Source organism: Bombus vancouverensis, chromosome 14, assembly GCF_051014615.1.
Source record: "Bombus vancouverensis nearcticus chromosome 14, iyBomVanc1_principal, whole genome shotgun sequence".
Lineage (NCBI taxonomy): Eukaryota > Metazoa > Arthropoda > Insecta > Hymenoptera > Apidae > Bombus > Bombus vancouverensis.
The window spans coordinates 7,312,861-7,335,513 of NC_134924.1; the positions used below are offsets into that span (position 1 = coordinate 7,312,861).

The window sequence follows — 22,653 nt, forward strand, 5'->3', positions numbered from 1 at the left end:
ATTTCGCAGGAAATTCTCATTAAATCAATCAATCGATTCGATCGGTTGGCGAATTACGTTGACGAATATTTGTCGGTGTGCATAAATCAGCGGTGCGTTTGACCGTGCACACATTCTTTGTTGCTTCGTCACTTTGACAAAGGGGTTTACATCGGTGAGTGCGATCTGAAAGCACGTGTAGGCCGGTCGCGATCAAAATATCATTATTTCCGTTTTACACCCTTCGAAACTCGATAATGCTTTCCCGTAATTGACTCGCCTCAATGAATGACCGCGGCATAGGTACTATCGTCATTGTGGGTAATGACAGGATTAAAACAACGTTCGGACCAATCCGGCCGGCATTTAATTATTAGCGGTGCCTCCCACCCACGTGACATCGGCCCCCGTTGCCAGACATATATTCAGAATACAGCATTTTATTGACCAACCGGACAATCGAAGCGCATATTTACACATACGAGCGACGTGGTTCGCGTGAGCTTCCCTCTCGATCTATAATTGGAATTTAAAACGTTCCGAAATCCGGGGATTAAACCACGCTTGCACCGCGTTTCATCCAAGTTCCCCCTGCTTGTTGATGCTTCTTCTCCCTGAATCTGGTTATATAAACGCCAGTGGTTGTGTCGCGTGCTATACATTTGCTCTTTGATTCGTTTAAAGCGATGGATCGGCGAGACTCGCCTTTCAAAATCGTCGAACGAGAACGAACGCCAAGTTTCTCGTATCAAACGAAACTTCTCTTTCGTTGATTAAAGATTTCAGTTGTCTTTCAGGATCTCCGGGAAATTCGGTTACATTAAGGCGAATCACATTCTTACGCGAACAAGGATAACGTAGTCTGCGTTTTCGTGTCCGTGGCGCGGCCCAGAAGTGATTATCGCGAGCAAGTGTACGAAAGCATCATTACACCGGTGGTTACATTATGTGAGGCACTTGAAACGGCCAGAACCGCAAGGTGGTCTGTAAGCATCTGCATTCGTCAGTTTCCTTTTCAGCTAGCTCCTTAGTACGCGAGAAAGCCGCTCTAAAGGGTCGCTACTACTCGGCCATTGCGCAATTAGCGTCACCGTTGGCTTTTCTTTTTTCGTACTTGCTCCAGCGAGTCCATCTCGGTCCGCTCTTTACTCACACGGTCAACACGCGGAGATGCGCGCATTCACTGGATATATACACACGTAGAGAAGGAAGGCCGCGTGTTAATTGCGGGTCAACCCTCGTTTGTCCTACGCTGGACCGATGTCTCTAATCTTCCAAGCAGGAAAAACGAAAATACGAAAGACAAAACTAGGCCACGGTGACCGAACGTTTTTAAAGACGTAAAACCCTTGCATACGAAAATTTGTTCTAGCGCGACACCCCAATCCGCGCCTGGAGAAGCTTTCGTCCCTGAAAGCCTGCAAAGATACGCTTCAACCGGAGATTTCCCTCTCCGTGTTTTTCTTTTTGCCCTCTCTTCTTCCTCTCGGAGAATCGCGACCACTTAATTTCATCTCCGCTCCCCATCCCGATGGTAATATTTTTCTTTTCTGCCCTTCTTCGTGTCTATCTTACATCGTATCTTTCCAACCTTCCATTCCAGCTTATTTTCGATTCTTCCTCCGTCAACGACTGTTAACAACATCTCCCGCGAATCCTCGCGTTCGTTTTCTTAAAGAAATTATTTCCGCTTTGTTGAAACGGTTGGTGGAATTGTTTTTAGATCTTTTATATTTACTCGTACAAAGTACCAAGAATTGACCAAGGGGTAAATTTTATCAAGAGAAGAAAATTCTACTTGTAAACGAAGGGAATAAAACGGAACATCGAGGAAACAAAATTTCCACGCTGTTTGTATTCGGTATCAGACTCGAAGAGTTTACCGTGTTTAATTTATATAGAAACGTTTCTCAACGAACTACCAACTATTTAATTAAAGAGCAGCTTAGGATAGAACAAAGCGCTCTGGTGTCGTTGGCAAAATTTAATTTAAGCCGAGAAATATCGCGAAGTTATGATTAATCCAAGCGTTGAAAGAAGAAAACAAGGTTTTATGTACAAGTACGTTCACGCTGTTCCGCCATCGCGTCTGATTTTCATTAATATCGATCATCGCGACTGCTCAGTCATGCGGTTCTTGTTTGCATCCAGCTGGCCGTTTCTCGCACCTTCAGCCCTGGACGTTTCATTTTCCGAAGCTCCGCGAGATTTCCCGTCATCCGTTGTCTTAAGGAACGATAATTAATTTCTTTCGCTCTTACCTTAATTAATAATGTTTCATTGCTTCAAAGTTGATGGCAAGAAATCTCAATGAAAATTCACGGCGAATTCATTCCCTTTAGAGCTCCTTAAGCGCTTCTTTCTTCAGGCAAATCTCCGCCAAGATTTTTCTCCCACTCGAGAAGCCATTTTCTCTTTTTACATAAAAAACAATATTATTCCCCTGGAACACCGAGGTTTTCTAAAAAGCTTCTGCAAGCAACGAGAATCGTTTCGATACGACTATAATTATTGTGTCCCGTTTGTCGCGATCGCGCGTGCACCGACAAACGTTGGGAATTGGGGTGCATCCGCAACTAATTAGCTTCATTTTCGTCGCAATCGTATCTCCTCTTCGACTGTTTTTGAAGAGAAAGAGGGGAGAAAGAGTGGGGGGGGGGGAGGATGATATGTAGAAACGTATATCTAATTAGATCGCAGTGAATCTTTTTTCCGATGAAAAATCACTCCGCAGCTTTCACGCGTACGCGAAATTTTCGCTCTAGCATTCGACGATTTCGAAACTCGATCTCGAAGCCGATAACAATATAATTTTGATTGGATTTTCGGTCGCGTGGTTCTCGGCCGAACGTGGAATTTTCTATGGTAAATGCGTCGAGAATGATGAAAAGTTTATACCGTGACAAATGATTTCTCAATGAAATTTACATTCACGCTAACCGATGCATGCTTAATGGAAAATATGCGCGCAAAATTGAACTTACGATCGAGTTATCTCTGCCATTCAGTGTTACTGTACATTACTTACGCGCGTTTGTTTCCGCCGATCGATTAATATTTAAATATCAGCACCAGGTGTTTCTTACACCTATGTTCAACGATCATTAAATGAAATTATTCGATACGATATTTCGTTCGAGCGACGTCTTACAAAGGATAGGGTGAAATCACATAGACATGGAGTGAAATTGAATAGTAAATCGTTTATTAGTACGAAGGTGTGATAGTGTTTCGAGTTAGCCTTGGCCGACATTCGTGATTAGAGTGAACCTGTGATACCATAAGGTGAACGAGTGTGATAGAGTTTTTTTTTTCTTTCTTAAGTGATGTAAGAGATAGATGTTAGAGCTAGTTACCCTGTTCTGCGAGCTGGTGTTCTCCCCATCGATCGGGCCGATTTCGCGTGCTCTTTTACACGATCACGTCACGATTCACCGACTTTCGTGTCTCATCTGCTCTCCCTTCGGACGATCGATCTCTCGCCCTTTTCTATTCACCCGCCGATTCACCCCTCCGAGCTTCCTCCTCGTCGTTAAATTGCAAGGCGGCACGATGGAAAAGGAGAACGTCCGTGCAAGCTAACTTTCAAGAGTGCTACTTGTTATCTTTCGAGGTACTCTAGTGCCTATGATTTTTTTTTCTCTGTCTTCTTCTTCCGTTCTGCCTATATCGCTAAATCGCAGCTAAAATTAGCGAGATTGAAGGGGAGGAACGTGACACCTCCGTTCTCCCGTTCGAACGTAACAATAAATTAATAATCTCGCGACTCGTATACGCGTTCAAAAAGGGAAAGTGCTCTTCCGCTCTTTCGTTCGTTCAGCTGCCTTCTTTCTTAGATATCTATAAGTACTTCCGCTTTTCTTAGTTCTCGCGTACTAGCTGGCCGGTCAACGAAATTTTCGGAAGGGACGAAAAAACGAAAGAGCGAAGTCAAACTACCCCAGTCTTCACTTTTTCTCATGGTCGCGTTACGCAACAGCGATAATAATGCCAATAATAATAATAATAATAATAATAATAATAATAATAATAATAATAATAATAATAATAATAATAATAATAATAATAATCGATACGTTCTACACGCTCTTTGTTAATGTCAATACAACAACATTTTCGACTGCGACAAAGTACTTGGTAGCGAATATAGAATTGCAGGGCGGGATAAAACGGCATATCCCTGTCTCGTTAAATAAGAACAATGATAATAAATTAGGTTTCGTCGTACCTACTGTACACGCGCGTGTATATATACTTATATACTGTATATATAAAAAACGGTCTTGAAAAACGTTTGACTAACATGGACGTAAAATCGTACAAAAAGCGTTTGTGTCCTTCTTCTAGTTGTGTGGTGCGCGCCCATTTTTTCCTTTCACGCGAGCTTCCACGTCGAGAACCGATCAAACGTGACTCGTCGTTTCGCGTTTCTTTCCTTCTTTCTTCCTTTCTCTTTTCCCCTGACTCTCTCTCTTTTGCACTCTTTGATTGTACGCATCTTTGATCGTACGTGACTGGTCGCGCGCTTTCGTCCCTCGCGATAAGTACGTGTAACACCACCTACAGTTCACCTTTATTTTCGCCCGTGAACTCGTTCCCTCTCGCGTATCCCTGCTGCTCTCGCGGATCGATATCGTGCAGCGTTTTTCGCGGTTTTGACATCGCGTGGAAAAGAGGGACGGCCGAATACCACCGAATATCAGGTGATTAGAATTTTAAATTTCCTGTTGTTGTTGCGCCAGATTCAAATGGAGATTAATGCACGGAGAAACGAGAATCACGAAAAGTATAGTGGTTGCAAAGTATGCTAGGTGGTTAGTGGTTATACAATCTTACAGAATAGACAAGGGAAGATAGATTTCGAGAGTGCAAAGGTAGTCGAGAGGGTAGCTTTCTCCCCGGGCGAACGTGTCCAATAGCGTGCTCGCTAAGCACACACCTCATTTCCCGGCTTGTACATATAAAATTATATTTACAACAGAGTGATCTTTTCTTTTCTTTTTCTTTTTCTTTTTTGTCGTGAGGTATTCGCCCTACATGCATCTAAAGAGTGTACAGTATCAAGAAGCAGAAGGGAGATTGGCGAGAATCTAAAAGAATCGCTTGCTTCCGCCATTGTTTCATCTCGTTCTTTCTCTCTTTGCTCTCGCATTTTGCCGGCTCACTCTTATGTCACCTCGTACTCGTGCAACTTGTCCTCGGCAATATACGACGCACTCCTCGTTATAAATAATTTAAAAATTATATATTTTTATATATTAAATCGATTCTCTCTGCGATCTTCGTTCTTCTTCTTCGATATTTTGCTCGCCGTTCGCCCACACATACACGTCACACACGCACGCACACGCGAGAAAGTTTGATAACGATATGATACAGCTATGCTACACCGGACTCATCCGGACGCTTCTCTCTTTTATTTTCTCTCTCCATCCCCCTTTGCTTCTCGCATATAGTATTTACACGGGGTCATTCGCGAATAGTTTATTCGTTTGTCTTACACCTATAGTATGTATACCTATGCTTGTTTCTCTGTATATATGCATATGTACCAGCGTGTGCCTGTACAGCTTAATAAGAACACTGTTCCTTGGTTATCCGTCTCACCTTGGTCTGTCTCTCTGTCAGCGTGATCGAGGTGCATCGCGAGTGGAAAATCGTGCGACTACCGGCAGTTAAGAGCCTCGATTCTGATATACGCGTGTATAATGTAGAAGACGCGCGAACGAACGTTAATAAGAAATTACAAAGGGAAAAATAATCGTTTCTTATGACGGGCAAAGAGCAAAAGGAGATCAAGTCTAAGGAGAATATTATTAACGTAGCTCGACGCGTGTTCTTTCGTTCCTTCCGCGAGCGCGCTTCCTCAAATACGATTTCGGTTTCACGAAAAGAATCCTTTTACATCTATATGCAGAAGACGACCGGCTACCACAGTTTGATCCGTCGTAGAAGAATACATCGCGACACACGACGAACCGTTGTCTCTGGGCTTGCAGATTATCTTTCGTCGCGGGATTCGGCTTTGAGAATGTAGGACGAGCTAGAAAGGGCTTGTGCAGAAGGAACACTATATATTCTCTTTGCAGAAGCATCAAGGCTTCCGCGAAACCCACCTCTCGTTCTTTCTTCCTATTTCTCTTTCTTTTTCTTCCCAATGGTCCTTCTGATCGAGTACGCGTCGCGACCTCGTACAGGCATTGCGAAAGTAGGTGCTCCCTTTGATCGTCCGAGTTCAAAAAGCCCACGCGTTCCTGCGTTTCACACTGTCCGGTGTACGACTTATAATCGTAACTTGGTAATTGACGAAGGAAAATTGCAACTCGATTAAGTGTACGCTTAAATGTTTAACGTTACTCTGGTGAATCTACTGTAGTGTGCGTGTATGGCTACGACACTCGTTACGAGTCTTTTGTTTCTCTCTAAGTGCGCGTTTGAAAGTGTTGGTTAGATGCTATTTTACAATCTGATGCGATGTTATGTGTGTGGAGGTGCCCGCGTGGGACGAATTATACTACTAACGCGTCGTATCAAATTAGTCGTATGAAACCAGTTGTGGCTGATCCCTTTAATCGGGGGCAGTGTTCGCGGTATTATATATATCGATATTGCGGTTCGGCAGTAAATCGGATCATTCGCCTCGTTTCTTTCCTTCGATTCTAATTTGTAGAATCGTCTGACGCTGAAAAAGAAGATGGTAGTCGCACGTCTCGCACGAAATTCGTCAATGTTAAAAGTCATCTCTACTTTCGTATAAATTACAAACTAGAAGGCTAAAAAGTCGAAGTTACTTAGTAGCTTTGGTACCAGCCTGAGTCTCATTACATTACAAATAATTTGTTAAATAGTCTTACTAAATCACTAAGAGATCACTGTTTCCGTTAATGTTCTGTTTCCTATAATATGATCGTCGCGTTTATATAGTCTCCTGCTATTGCTCTGCTGATATCTCCTCCGTGTTGTTCGAAAGTTCTTCCATGTACTTTCAAAAATCAAAGGACAGACCAACAATAGACCAAAAATATTAAAGTACTCCCTAGGATATTCAACGATACGTTTCTTAAAATATTAAAATACTTCCTATATATCACGCGTAACAACGAGAAAAGAAAAAAAAAGATGACACGCCGTCTCGTGTATGAAAAATAAAATACTCTCGTTCGTAGTAAAAACAACAAAAAGAAAAAAACAATCTACAAAATAAATACGCGAAAGAAAACACAAGGTCACTACCTTTTAGAGAAGTGTTACAAGCATGTTTCGATCGGACGATCGAACTACCATCTAAGTTTCCTTTTTTTTTGTCCCTACTTTTTCTTCTTCGCAGACTTCTTCCTCTTTGCCTTTCGTTTCACGTACATTAAGACACGATGTAGTCCGCGGAATGATGGGAATGATGAGAATTTCGATGCTTGTCCTTCCTATGATTCGTCCTTGAATTACTGCTGCGCGTGCCGGTAGTTCCGGTGGTACCGGAAGTATGATGACTGTAACCACTGTCGCTACCGAAACTACTGTCCGGTTGACCTTGGTACAGCCTACCGGAAGATATCTGGTTGGTGTCGCGTGCCGCATAGTACACCGGCTGCGTGTACTTATCGTCGTTATACAGACGGTCTGTGGGTTGCGAGTAGGTGTCCGAGTATTCGCCACCTACTTGCGTGTATACGGCAGCGGTGTCCTGGTTTTGTAGTCCGTAATACTCGGCCCCGTATTGCGCCGAGTACTTGTACTTGTCGTTTGACTTGCGAGACCTCTCCTTGTTGCTTCTGCTTTGGCTCGAATAATGATGGAGAGGGCCGAGCACCGGCACACTCTCGTACGGATTCTCCTCAACCCTGAGGGCCTGCGTCGCTGGCATCGGTGGCACGAAATATGGTAACCTGTGGGCCACCGATGGGACGGACTGTTGTCGTTGATTGCTATTCGATCGGTTGCCAGCTACACCTGAAATTATTTGCAAACGTTAGCTGCGTCTCTGAAGCCTGTACTCAAGTAATATACAATTTGAGTTCGTAAAAGCTCACCCGCGACGCTAGGATAGAGCTGCAGTAACGCGTCCAGCAGCATCCCCTCGTGGAACTCTCCAACATCGTGATTCTTGTCTCTCCTATGCCTGTCCAGACTTCTGGGGCTCCTTCCTCGTCTTTCTCGCGGTGGCCTGCCACCGGCCGGACAGGTGCCCCAGGTTGGACCCGTCGAAGTGAGCATCCTCGCCTCGGACGGTTCACCCACGGAAAGCTCGTCCTCGGCAAACTCGTCCTCGCTCGCCGGTTTCGACGACGAGGGCCGATGATGATGGCGGTGATGATGATGAAGACGATTCCGTGCGTTCAGCTCGCTCTCCTCGTCCGTTTCCGGATGGTCCCCTGCAACGAATGAATAATTCATAAGTATCGGTGGCATGAACACGATAATTAATTAGACGCCTCGTTAATTAATTAACAGACAATCTCTTTCGCGTGTCAAAGTTACGATCATCCGGTGTGGAAATCAAGTGGAATTGCCGTGCTTTCGGTACTCAGCTGGGCAATCGGCGTCAGAATTAATTAGTTAGAAAGATCCGCCATTGTCGTAGCCGTTGTTTTATTTAAATGCGAGGACAAGTTTGCCGGGAGAATGGCTGGTAACGGGGCGGTTGTTAAGTGAAAGTCTCCACGGAAAGCAAAGCGTGCTGTCGTCATTAGTCGTCGAAACACAATCTAGCAGGCACGATGCATGCGACGCGATCGACACCTTGCCGTGTTTACGAACGCGAAACGTTGTCTGTCTCTGTTTCTTTCCTTATGTCCGTGCTTGACGCAAAGTTTTTCTTTCTTCCGTTATTCGGTCGATCGCGGTTTCTACTTTTACACTCGATAATTGAACCGCGTTACCTCCGCGACTGTTAACCGATCGTATTGTTGCGGGTACTTGGTATCAGTTCGACGCTAACGAGAATAACCGTCGTTTATATCGGGGTTATTAAAAAATGAAGGAACCAGGGGTAGCTTGGTGGTTAAAAATCAAAACAGCTATTTTAACTAACGAGCTGCTAGAATGCTACGTCGCTATTCGAGTTTGAATTTTCATCTCTTCAATTATATACGGTGCATCCAATTTCACGTTTCCATTCTCTCTCCACTTTTCGTTCCTTTTTGTTCGATCCAGCGCATTTCGCGCAAAAATGTGAAACAATACAGGAAGGCGCGCAATACGTTCGATAAACTTGACGGTTGACGATTATCAATAAGAAAAGCGAAACGTACAAAACGAGAGTGTTCGATTGGCATGCCGAAGGAACGCGAAGAATAGCGAGATATTTCGGTTCGTAAAAGGAAAGCGCGAGGGGAGCACGAACGAGAAGACGCTTAAAGTTAAACGAAAGTTTATCGGTTCGCTCTAATCAACGTTACAGTTTTCTGTTTGACGATCCCTCGAGACATCGGAGGTGTATCGCCTTCGCTTCTTTCTACACACAACGTCCTTATTTATACAGAGGAAAGAGAGCAAAACGATGAGAAAACGATGGAAAAACTGGAGGACGCTTCACGGATTACTGCGGTTGCACTTTTAATCTCCGTTATTTTATATCTTGGCGTATTTATCATCGGTTTAAGCGATAGCGAGTAAACTAGGATTTTCCCGGGGGATGAAACTTGAATTCCGCGAAGCGAAGTGGTATTCGTTGTCGGGCGAAATCATTTCGAAAGCGTAAAATATATACGTTCCCTTCGAACAACAGCTGCCAGTTACATTCTGTTCCTCCACCGGCTCGCGCGATTCGAGTGCCGTGCAAAAACAGCCAAGGTCTCCGATGAGATTCGACCTAACTTTTTAATGAAAAAGGATCCGCGTAGATAAGAGACCACCCCGCGTGACGTTAACCAAGACAAATTATTCCGTGGCAGCGCAGGAATACGATCTCGCATAATATCGCGTATGCTCGTGTGTGAGTGTACAATAAGTTAGAAGCGAGGCGCATCGAGTCGCACAGCATGTAGTGTATTCGATTACTCCGTCCTCGTCAAACGTCGAAAGTCTCATCACCATGCTAATTAGCTATCCGACTAATGGGAAATATAAGTCAGAGGTCGTGTCACGCTTATCTCCTTGCACCGAAGGTCGGGCGGTGAACGGAGGAATAGATGTGGAGTAGTGTGGATCCCTTGCGCGACACCCAGAGGACCAGGCTATCAAGATACTCGCCACGTGAAAGGAGCAAGATACACGGGGAAGAAGATGAACAGCTTCCGATTCCGTTCTGACGGAGATTAGACGCCGACCCGGCTAACTTCATCGCCGACAGTTCGTCGAATTAATTGGGAGATAAGCGAGCAGAGAAAAATGATAGCGACGAATAAATCGAGCGTTCTTTCGTCAACCGTGTCACGCGAAGAGAGAAAATTCTCTCGGCAACGAGCAGCAACGAGGAAAACTCTCGGAAAGTTAGAGGAATAGAGGGTGAACTTTGTTTTCCCTCGCCAATATTTGGAATCGTGGTTTAGCTTGGAGAGTTAGGAAAGGTAAACAACGCGATTAATCGAGAGGCAAAGAAGAAGAAGAGCTGGAAGAAGCTTGCAATTCAGTGTTAGCCAACAGCAAAGAACACCCAGATTCAACTCTCTATCGTGGATTAATGGCGACACGGTGCACTCGAATTCTACCTACGTTCTGCCTCAGCAGCATCGAGCCCGAAGATCGCGCGCAATTCCTCAAAGTCTTCACAGCTGAGTCTCATCTAGAAGGAGATCGTGTAATTGACGTTTATACGCGGAACGTTAAGACGTTTATCAATCTGAGATGCGCAGATTGGAATATCGCAAACCATTGAAACCGAGGAATTTCATTCGTTGTGTTACTTACCGTTACTGAGCTCCTCGTAAACAGGATTGTAGAGGTCCTGCGACGTGTACGGATCAGGCCCAGGACTGCTACATACGAATACGCCTCTGTTGGTGTCCTTCACGTCCAACATCTGTCGTGAAAAATAGCGAATAAAAATAATTAGAACCTATCGCGTTTCCAGATTTTTCGCTTGCTTTTAAAGCTGTTACGCGCGTGTGTTAAGAGGACGATTCTTCGCGCGACGAAAATCATACGCATGTCACGAAAATTCCGTTGTATCAAGAAACGAGCGATACGTGCACCACCGATGGTCTTTCCGACTGTCCCCCGACCAGTATAAATAAACAAACAAAATGACGAGCGAAGAAGTTCAGCGATCGCAGCATAAGCATACAGACGCATCAGACGTATATACGGAGTTTCTTGAGATAGTGCGTATTTATTTCGTAAGAGTTATTATTATACCTGGACTTGTGCTTTGTGCCAAATCAATTTTTATAGACAGTATATATATCTTTAATAAATTGCTCACAAACAGTTAGTCTGGTATTTGTGATATCCAAAAAGATCAATCGTCTACAAAGTTTTGCAAATTTTTTTAACGAATACTTGTCACTTGCCATCGACGTATATACCTTTGCAGATTTCGAAGATATTTAGTCAATGTGTTGGGTACATGTTAAAGGTTACTTCAAGTGACAAACTAAATGTCTACTAAAATGAGCGTAATAATCGCAAGGAGAAACGAGAGTCCCAGGGAGAATAGTAGTAACACGGTTTCATTGCGTTTCCGCTCGACGATTAACTCGTTCTTGCCCTTAAAGACCGCCGAGATCATCCACGCAAGCTGTACCTTCGGGCGAGTCCTGATCGAAGAAACGCTGACTCGGTGCGAGCCACGCGGAAGCGAGGGAGTCGTAAGTTAATCCTTAAATCGACGAAGATCCTGGCTTGGGCAAATAATAAAGAACGATCTTGACGTCAGTTTTATTGGACGCTAATTTTATTTCTCCAACTACTTTGTCGGGCAAACATAATCTGATCGCCCTGCCTTGCAACGACGTAGAAAAGTTGCGATGAATTCAAGAAACTTGGAAGCAGTAATTAATTCCTCGAATCATCCGCTCAACTCGACGAAGAATTGAAGGAGTAAGAATGGCGGAGCGACTGTGACGAGCTGATCGATATGGCATCGCATGATTTAATCTTTACTTTCTATTAACGTAGATACTGAAATCCTGAAACAGAGATCTCCGGATAGGTAACTTCCAGAGATCTGATATTCGTGCACCGGTGAATTCTACCTAATGAGGGGATAACTGTACGCGTTAACAGGGATCGAATAACGTATTCGGTCGACAAATTGGGAAAACGTAACTTTGCCAAGTGAAATTTCTCGCTCGCAAAGTTTCCAGCTTCTCTTTACAAGTTTTTACGGGACACAAGAACGATGTTCCGGTATGAACGAACGTCGAGTGGTTGGAAGAGTTAAATCGCGCTGCTTTGTAACAACGCAACGATGGCGGAAGAAGACAATAGCGTGAAGAGGTTCAAGCACTTTCCAAGTACTTCCTAATAAAATTTGATGGAGCCGATTTTCCGCCACTATATGTACGTAGTCGTCGTCGAGCTGGTTTCTTTGCAATCTACGGAGCCACGTTTCGTGCACGGAACGCGTGGAATATTGCAAATTAGTGGTTGACAACGTTCACGCAGCGCCTGGTTGCCTGTTAGCCCGAAAATTGCTTGGCAATTTCGCGAAGAAAATGGAAGGCGTTGAACGCTCTGCGATCGGGTATCCGGAACGAACTCGTCGTCCCCGTGACCTCGAATCGCCGAAATCGAGTTACTCCGGTAATCTAGGGAATCACGAGGGAGCCAAGGCAAACGAAACCGGCGAGCTTCCCTCGAATGAATTGAAGTCCCGCGGGCGGCGATATCAGCCACAAAAGAGGATCACTCTATTACTTTTGCTTCCTTTTCTGCCGTATACCGCGCACTCGAGGGCGTTTTTCCCTTGGCCCTTCTGTCTGTCTACTCGCATCTCGGCTAATCACGCGTCTTGCCCTTCGTCTTCCAACTTTCTTTCGATTGCCTTTCTGACTACTCGATAACTCGATTATTGAGCTTTTTTTCCACAAAGGCACGAAAAGTACCTCCGTTGAACGAGATAACAGACTACGTGGAAAGTAGTTCAAGTTGCTTTAAAATACTTCTACCTTCTTTGTTTCATATTCGAAATTCATCCTCGCAGTTGATCTTCATTAACACAGTTTGCAAAGTCATAGCAGAAGGTGCGAAGAATCGGCTCGTGATCTCTTGTGAGATCGCGATTACATTTAACCTGGGCGCGATCGAGATGCAGCCGGATGATAGACGGGCAGAGCAAACGCCCGAAGCTCTTTGCTCTGAATACAGATTCCAGGGGGGGCGATATTATCGTCGCCGAAAGAGGATCACTCGATTACCGGCGTCTCGTTTAGAACGGCGGCTCCGGACGAAGGTAATTGTCGCCCTTAGCGAGTCATGGCCCCGGCGCACCATGTACCTCGAGGGTTCTTTCTAATAGCGGCGCATCGTGAATCGACCGATTCCTCCTTGAATCACGTAAATTTCGCGCAACTCTCGCCGTTTCGAATTTACCTAAAGCTGCGAGAATCTTCTGTGGGAAGGAACATACAAAAAAAAAAAAAAAAAAAGAAAGAAAGAAAGAAGAAGAGGAAACTCGCGTGGAATCAACGAAAGCGAAAAGATAATCGATTTCAGCCGGCAGCTTTCAATTTCCCCCGTAAGGATAGCCTGTTATTATTTCCAAAGTGGAAACGATTTGGATGTTTCGCCGATCGGCTATGGTATCGGCGCGAACGGTAAACACTTTCGTGGAATAATAGCCATAAATTTGCTTTCCGCATGATTCGCGTAATATAAGGAATCTCGTATATGCCTTTACTATATACAACGAAAGGGAATGAGGAAAAGAGGGAGAGAGGAGAAGAGGACGGAAAAGAGATGAAACGAAAGGGTTACGAAGAGATGAAACATTATAGATAAAGAGTGAAAGCGGAAAGCCTAGATCAAGCTACGGAGGCGCAAAAGAAAACACGAGAAAGAGAAGGACGAACGTTGAGTGAGATTGAGATAGAGGCTTAAGCCATCGTATCCAACAGCAGGAAGCAATATGTCCGTGCCGTAATAGCGTGGAGCACGGAGGTTAATGGGTTGTCCCTAACGCGCCTAACCTGCCCCACGTTCTCCGTGTGTCTGCTCATCGCGCGTCTGATCCACCTAGCCGTCACATTGTATCCTGATAACGCGTTCCCCTAATCGACTAATTTACTGCATCTCTTCCAATTACCGGATATACTCGAAGAATACGACGCTATCGGTCAGCCTGCCGATTCTACGAACCGGACCACTTCCATTTCCTGACGTTCCGTCGCGTCGTCCCGATAAACGTAACGAATCTCATAAATTTTGAGACCACACGTCCATTAATTTTGACCGATCTAGCACTATTTCGATGGCCGAACGATCTGATCGTACACGATTTCGCGGACAAGTACGTCGAGTATTCGAACGATTCGAATATACGATGCTTCGATACGATTGAACTTGGTGTATCTCGATCGAACATTCGCGCAAGCGTGTTCTTCGAAATGAAGATCGACCGTCGTTCTGACCAGGTAACGGCAGGACGAACACACGATAGCGATGTCGTGGTCACGGAACGTTACCGTAACCTGCTAATTGTTAGTTACGGTGACAATTGCATTAGCTTCCTAAGTTCAATCCCTCCTTTGCCCGTTGGCCATCGTTATATCGTCATTGCTACGATGCTAGCGCGGTTTCGTGGCCTAACGACGTGCCAGGATATGGATTAGAGCGGCGTAATTGAGCCAACAACAGGTGGGACAGAGAATCGAGGGCCAACAGCCTCAAGATTGGATATTTATTGGCTTATCTGACGCGGTCTAACGAAAAAAGATCGTTCAGTTTCGAGGTGGGCGAACGATCGAAGGTTTCAAGGATGATTTAAGTTAGCTTCGAGAGCGTGAGAGATTCTTTTATGGAAGAGTCGTTCGAAACGAAACGTCCGAGTTTGCGAACATCGAAACATTGCGTTCGATAGCTTCCAACAACCCCAGCTTCGTTGGTTAACGACGTGGCACGACATCGATCGCGACTAGCGATCCAGACAACAACAGGTGGATATTAAGTCGTTCGACTGTCGGTTGCACAAATTATTTTGTTATTCGACGCTCGGTCTACGTTTGAATCGAAATTTGGAAATTCGAAAGGAAAAGAATTTTTGAAATTTCGACACCGGTTGGACGTAACGCAGAAACAAGCACAGCTTTCGAAGGTGAACTGTCCAAATTCGGGTTCCACAAGTGCAAACGGAAGATGTATTCGAACAATTAAATTACGTTCGAGGGAGAGATCATGGCGCGGACTCCATTTGCGAAATTAGAGAGGTTCGAGGTTGCGCAATCGGTCGGAGAGGCAACGGTGACGCGGCACAATGGTAACTTGTCAATCTTTTCCTTGATTTCTCTTCGGCTTTCCTTTGGCCTCTTTTTTCCTCTCTGCTTCCCGTCTGCCATTTTCTGCCCGTGACGTCTCACTCTATTTCATTGTCCCTCTTGTTCTCTTTCTTTCTCCATCCTCGTCCTTCACGCGCGTCTTTATCTACGCGGAAAAGCCTTTCACCTCCTCTAAAAAAGGGAAACCGGACGTACATTTTTCATTCCCTTTAGAAAAAGTTTGAACACAGAAGTGGTTATTCCGTGTCCACGTGTATTGTGTCGGGAGACGATAGGTCCGCGCGCGAAAATATCTTTTTCATTAGACATAGCCGGCGGTCTCTATTGTCGCGTGGATTACGTTCGCGTCGTTTCGAGTCTGCCACGAGAATCTAGCGTAGATTTTTCGCGTACCGCATCGATTTCCTTCTCTTTTCCCGTAAATTATCGTGCGATTCGCGCCATCGACCAAGATTCAGCGCGCGTTACGAGGGATGCGGGGGATGGGATGGGATTGTGGACCGGGTCAATAACCACTCCTCGTCAAATTTTTCAGTAAAGTAATTTTATTTTCTCAAACTCTCCTCCTTTTCTCAGTACTTCAATATATACAGAACTTTCTCTGTTTGTCGTATCTTCTCGCTGTTTTTCTATCTCTCCCTTTAATTCTACTTTCTCGAACCCGTTCCGGAAGTTATTTACAAGACACAGCTTACCGTACACCGGCTACGGTAATTGAATAATACGTAACGACAATAAATAATAATAATCTGCGCGACGATAATAATTAATCGCGATAATCGTTTGCCGAACGTCTATACAAACGAGAAACACAAGCGTGTCCGATAACTGCGTTCACACGGGTGCACAGTTACTCACGGACTCTCCACCATCTGTTTAATATTTTATATTAATATACGATTTCTCTTTCTCTTTCTCGCTGTCGCGTAAGTCTCTGTCTCACTCTGTGCGTATTATTTACAATTTGCCAGTTGCACGATCTAATCTATTTACAACCATGGAGTGCATCTAGACGCCGTGCTCACACAACCAAAGGTGGATAGTAAGGCCTTCGGTTCTTATCCCTTAAGCTTTCTTTTCTATCCTTCCCTCCCAGCCCCTTACAATTTATACTACCTCACCCCCTTTTTTATTTCGCTCTACGGCGTATTTTTAAATAAGATTGTGCAAGCACGGTCGCGTAACAAAATAAATACTGACTAGTCGGCGCTAGTGTCTTCGCCTCGTCATCGATGATAGCGAGCAAGAGGAACGAGAGCTTGGCCGGCCAATGTGAACGAAACAAATAGGAAAAATCTACGTGAAACGGAATGGCCGGAGGCTCTCTTGCTCGTGGAATGCAAAATAACGGAAGAAAAAGGACGACTGTACTCTGGCGCGAAAACGCGAATGGAAACGAAAGAAAGAACGTCGAGGCGGTGGCTCGTCTAAGAGGAACACGCCTCGTGTCACTTGTATCTGTTCGCTGAACCCGGAAAGACACTAGACTACCTTAAGATGCAACGTACCTACGACGAGTTTATACGGAAAACGCGGCGGCCAATGATCGTGGCCAACGATATCACGGGATATGTAAATCGTCTCTCGTTCCCGTGATCGGGACGTTCGAGAATGCTTGGAACTAGTCGGGGACAGACATCCGAGACAGAGCAGTCTCTATAAGAAGATGTCGCTCGCGAAAGACATGTGTCACGTGGTCTGTACGTTCAAATAGATGTCCTCGGGCTTGCTCAGGAGGTTGTGTATCTGTTGCATCGTGCAAAGCGGGCACACTTCCTCCTCCGTGCCCTCGGCCACGATCCTTCTGGCTGTACCCGGCGCTTTTCTAGACCCAGAGTCCACGATGTACGAGTAACCGTCCGAATCTACCGAGTTCGACCTGGGCGAGGACGAACGGAGCAACTTGGGCACCTTGACTGCGCTTATCGTTTCCGAGTGATTTCTCGAATCGTACCTCGTGGACTCCAGTTCCGTGTCTTTGAAATCGATGTACGAATATCCCTCGGAATCGACGGACGGTCTTCTGCCGTTCGAAGCGTCATCCCGAGATACGAGTCTTTGAACAGGTTGCGTCTGACCGGAGGAATTGACGGATATCTGAGAACGATCCGAGGGTGTTTGGAGTCTGGGTCGGTGGGTCGGTGTGATGGGAAGACGAGAATCTATCGGTCGACTAGGTGATACGCAACTGTTGGCCAGATAATTCTCGTTGGTCAGGTTCGCTTCGATGTCGGAACAAGTTGAGATACAAGGAACATCGGGTGTCGGAGTGGGGGGCAGAGGCTGTTGGCTGGTGATCAGGGCGTTCTGACTGGCCAGTAGCATGTGACTGTTTCGAAGAACGTTACTGCCGTTTTGCAAGAGCGGACTGGTCGCGGTGATGCATCGCGAGGAAGGCGTGTGCGTGGCTATCGAAAGTGGAACACCCTGGGACTTGGCGAGCAGAGCTCGTGGCGTTCGATATCCGCCTAAGACCGCCCTCGAGGGCTTGTCCTGGACGCGAAGTATCGCCCTCGGGTCCCGGTAGTCGAGATAGTCGAGATGATGAGGCGCCGGGGCGCGCGCACGCTGTAACTGCTGCGGCTGTCGTTCCCTTAGGCTGTGTCGCTGATCGGGATTTCGTACCTCGATCGTGGGCGCCTGGCTAGGGTGATGGCTGGGCAGGTGATTCTGTCTGTGATGCAGCTGCGAGTGCGTCACCGCTTCCGGCAGGTCCTCGTACAGCACCGCGCCACCCGCGCTGCCGGTTCCACCGTGTGGCTGTCCGTCAGCCAGCACTCGACTCCGACCACCGGCCGCGGCTGCGGCTGCGGCCGCTGCAGCTCCTGCTGCGCTCTTGCACGGTAACAGGTTCTGCACTTTCCGCTTGTGTCTGCAACAGAAACCCAATAACCACCGTTAATGCTATGTGATTCGTATACCAATTTATTGCGAGGACTAGATGCAATTCGATGACGGGGACATATAGTGACACGCGAAATACAGTCTCGAGCAGCTGCAAGAGTAAATAGACGTTGCTTGCAAGTCGTATCGTTAATAGATAGTATAAGTCGAGTCGAATGGTCGAGATAATTTGAAGGTAACTGGGCAGTGTCATTGACGGTCACGATCACTCGTAAATCACCGACTAGATAGACGTGTCATAAATGTTCAGGTTAACTCGAATGTTTCATCCTGTTGATGCAAGAGAACAAGATTTATCAAACGCGAATAGAGGTATCGAATAGACGAAAATCGGAAGCAAGTGAAATATCACGATTTCACTTCGCTTCTAGCAGATTGAAAATCGAGCGACATCGAGGACACCGGCGGCAGTCGACATACTTTGAAAAGCTATGTTGATATTCTACTCGGTTGGCTCTCATCGATTCGCTTTTGCGTTTGCTTCCTTCCTTTGGGTTACGTTTAACCATCGCCGTACCAGATTAATCGGATGTTTGTTGCGACTGTTTTCGGTCTTGAAGCGGTTCGCGTCATTGTAAAATATATAGTTCGAGGGTTTGTCTGATATTTCATTTTATCTGGGCTATATTCGCGGCATAGGTAAACTTTCCACAGACATGTCGCCAACGATGATAAAACGTCCTTGGAATTACAACGAAATCTCCTTTGCTGGTGAAATAAACCAGAAAGTGGCGAACAAATTTACCAGCGTTCGTAAAAAAAACAAGATCCAGGAATTCCTCGTTAAGGATACCTCTATTACGGCCTGTGACCAGGTAGATCTTGCTTTCATCTCCGTCTCTACGGAAAGTTCTTCGGTGGATGGTGGGACGTGGGAGAAGCTCGATTTGCGGTGCGCCGTCAATCTCGCCTTCCATCTTTCGAGGCGCACCCGTATACGAGCAGAGGATCGTCTCATGGATGGACCTTGGTACGTATACGCTGGCGTGGGTACGCCGCATGGCAAAGTAGTTTACCCTTCAAGTTTTAATTATCTAATTAACTCTATCAGTTCGATAATATTTGCCCATGTAATTAAACCACCAACTAAGGTTAACAACTTGTGGCGCACTTTCAATAGTAGGTCGTCGAGGTGAATGGCTCGACCGAACCGAGAACGTAGTATATCTGTATGTATTACGCGAAAATAGGTGGTAAAGGTAAAATAAGCGATTTAATTACTGAACTACTCGATCTTTTTCCCTTACGGCCAAAGGTTGATCGAACGAACAAATATAAGAGACGTAGGAAAGTCGTTCCTTGCTTTCTCTATTGTTCGTAAAGGCTGTAAGGGAGGTATTTCCCGAAAAACGACCACGATTTTGGTCTTAATTCAAGGGACAGGATAGTTACCTAGCCGGGTAGTATAATGAAGGTCGCAAAAACGTGGGGGCGGGGGAGGGGCAAACAAAATTAGTTCGAGAGGTGGTCGAGCCCTAAAAGATTATTCCAGCCCGGGCAAAGAGCCAGTTACGTCGTAAAACAGGAGGCAAAGGCGGTTTAAATGAGAAACCCAGAGAGCGAGCGAGAGAGACCTCTCTTCCGGTTCCGGAGAGAACTCGTGGCAAGCAGAGGTCGAGCCGCAACAGAGCAGACGTTCGTTCCTCGCGGACGTTCGTGGTTTGATGTGCTTCGTGTTTCACGGTCCACGGTCCGGGAGCTGAAACCATCGCGGCAGATTCACGCCGAGCCGGGTCTGGACAGAGAGACGAGCGTAAACTAGGTATTCCTCTGCTTCCTCTGCCGGCAAGATTTCAATTTGCCTAATGCCGTCGACTGTCAGCCATAGCGCGACCGCACTTAGCGATGCTCTTAACGCACGCAGACCGCCAACACGCTCCGTGAGCTCTCTCTCCTCGTTGCATCGCTGCACGCTTGTGGCACTTGCTTCGTTTCCCGATGAAAGCTGCGTACTGGATGCACGTGGAAACGATGGCACCCGGTGCACCCCGTGCAGTTTGGTTCTCAATCGTACGCCCTCTTTCTAAACGGATTCATCCACTTATCTCGCCTCGCTCTATACTTTCAGACGTGTGGTTAAATAACGTTCAATAGGCAGCGACTACTTTGTTTCGCGCGTGTAGGACTCGAAGTAAATGCTGGAAATCTCTATGCCGGTAGGATTACTCGAACAATTATCAAGGATATCGCGTGCGTCTGTCGGAATATTACGGCATTTCAAAGACTCTGTCGTTCGACGAATCACAGAGAAGGCGAGTCGTAAAGCGCATATTGCATGAGAGACACTGGGCCCGTTGAATGCACCTGGAACAGGCTAGTCGTGTTCGTGATCCCGTACCCGTGCTAAACACGGTATCGCGAGCTTGCGGTCGTATAACGGACCATAAAGCGCTTTGTGGAGTGTCGACCCTTCGAGTATACGCGCACGCATTCGTCCAAGAGCTTTCCCTCCATCCCTCGGTGATCGTGTTGGACACGCGCAAACTCGTGTTTGCGTTTCTCCCCATTTTTTCTTACCTATGATGATTTGCGAAAATCCACATACGTCGACGCTATTGTTCGTGATATCAGAGTTGTTGGATTTTCGCTCTGGAAAATTCTAGGGAACCCGTTAATTAGTAGTCCATATAAAACAGGCAAAGTTCGAATTTGCCCTTTGGGGATGTCGAAGAGCCGCGCAGGGATTCGTTCTGATGAATTTCAAACCGGAGTTCCCCGTCGTGAAACAGCTTCCACAGAAACAGATGAAACTTCCGGCGTTTCTAATCAATTCCGGTGGGCTATGGAGCGGTCAAAATCCAGTCCCTGGCTTTTGTCTTTTAGCTTCTCCCCGCTCTTTATATTTCTCCATAAATAGTGTAACGAGTTTCCATTTAAGTCTGAAATCTGTTCCATTTTCTTTAACCATTTCTTTGCTGCTTTCTCTCAACGACGCTCCATCGGCCATCTCCGAATGGATTTCATTTGGTTCTACCGGAGAAGCTTCTTCGCGATTAGTTTCCTAGGCGCTAGCAGGAAGAAGAAAGCATCGAAGCTCGAGGAAAACGTAGACGGCGCACAAGCGTGAAACAAAGAGGGTTGAAATAAAGGGATTCCGCGTTGCGTAAGGAGGTCGTGCGACGTTGAAACGCGTTTCAATGGCGATCAGCTTCTTTCTCGCCTCGATCCTCGGTCTGTTCCTTCGGAGAGCTGCGCTTCAAGCTCCAACGAATTCTCTGTCGACCGAACAGTGAATAGGTCGTTTAAGCGGAGCTTTTAACTCGAGCTAATTAACTGCCTTTTCTATGTTTCTATCTGGTTCCGACGCGTGCAGCTGGATAGCGCTTTTCGTTTCGTTCTGCCTGCTTTCAAGGCTCGCTCTTTCGCCATATTACGCGTCGCGCGTATCCAGAAACGCGTGGTTATTGCAAACTCGCACGATAATTCTCTCGTTGTCGTCTCCACGAATAGACAAAGAGATCCTCTCCGTGCAAAGACTCCGTTTATCGCTGATCGAATCAACCAGATTTGGAAATTGAGGCTGATAGGAGCAATGCAAAGGAAGAATTTTATTAGAGATGAGTCAACTTACGGTACTTTCGACACTTGCAAAAATAACAGAATATTTAGAACCAGGTTTTTACGTAGAAGGGTACTCGATCATTGCTATCCGTTCGAAGGTAAGCGTACATGGTAGCTGGTAACCGGAAGCACGAACCGGTTAAACCCGAGCTCGTGGAGCTCGGTGTAGCGACCCTCGCCGACAAGCGCATAGGATTTTGAAGTTTACTCGCCGCTGCAGTTTCTCGTAAGCTTCTCGAAACTACAAATTTTGCATATCAATGCGCATAGATACATCCAGCCCCAGCCTGTCGACTCGATAAACGACTTACCATACCCCGCCTCTCTCCACCGATATCCTTTTACCTTCCATAACCCGCAGGATTCCTCTTCCCAGTCGGTAATATCGTTGCTCCTCTGCTATTCGTGGATATACGGGGTACCGCCTACCCTTTCCGAGTTAGACTACCGTAGAACGTTTTGTACGAATGACACTACGTCCGTAGGAAATTCAATCAAACCAGACGACCTTTCGTTCCGAGAATTACTTAAAAATCAATGTCCGTACGGTACACGTATCACCGTGCAAAAACTTAATTACACGTGTCAGATCCTTCCGTACGCAAACGATATATCAGACTTCAAAGTTTATGGTCCCTTCAGGAGAGACATAAATCCCGACGATTTATCTCTGGAGGCTCGACGTACGCGTACACCGTCGTGCAAAACCAAATCCGACCCCCATGTCCAAGTTGTACAAGCAGGGATATTGTTTTGCCGCTATCGCGACGGTCGTAGAACGGTACACACGCTTATCAGGAAGGGTTACCATGGTGGAGGCATTATTTCCGTCCGGTCA

General features: G+C 46.0%; 1 protein-coding gene across 3 annotated transcripts in view; it reads right to left on the minus strand.

Annotated features, from left to right (window-relative positions):
- Positions 1-3,162: 3,162 nt before the first annotated feature.
- The window catches only part of pxb (putative Hedgehog signaling attenuator pxb), a 229,279-nt gene continuing 209,788 nt past the window's right edge, over positions 3,163-22,653 (minus strand). For all 3 annotated transcript variants that reach the window (XM_033350283.2, XM_033350287.2, XM_033350309.2), the window contains 4 exons: positions 17,976-18,222; positions 10,825-10,936; positions 8,007-8,348; positions 3,163-7,926 (listed from right to left, as the gene is read on the minus strand). In XM_033350283.2, coding sequence (XP_033206174.1) covers positions 7,340-7,926; positions 8,007-8,348; positions 10,825-10,936; positions 17,976-18,222 — 1,288 coding nt within the window. In that variant the 3' untranslated portion in view covers positions 3,163-7,339. The remainder of the gene's footprint in view (positions 7,927-8,006; positions 8,349-10,824; positions 10,937-17,975; positions 18,223-22,653) is intronic.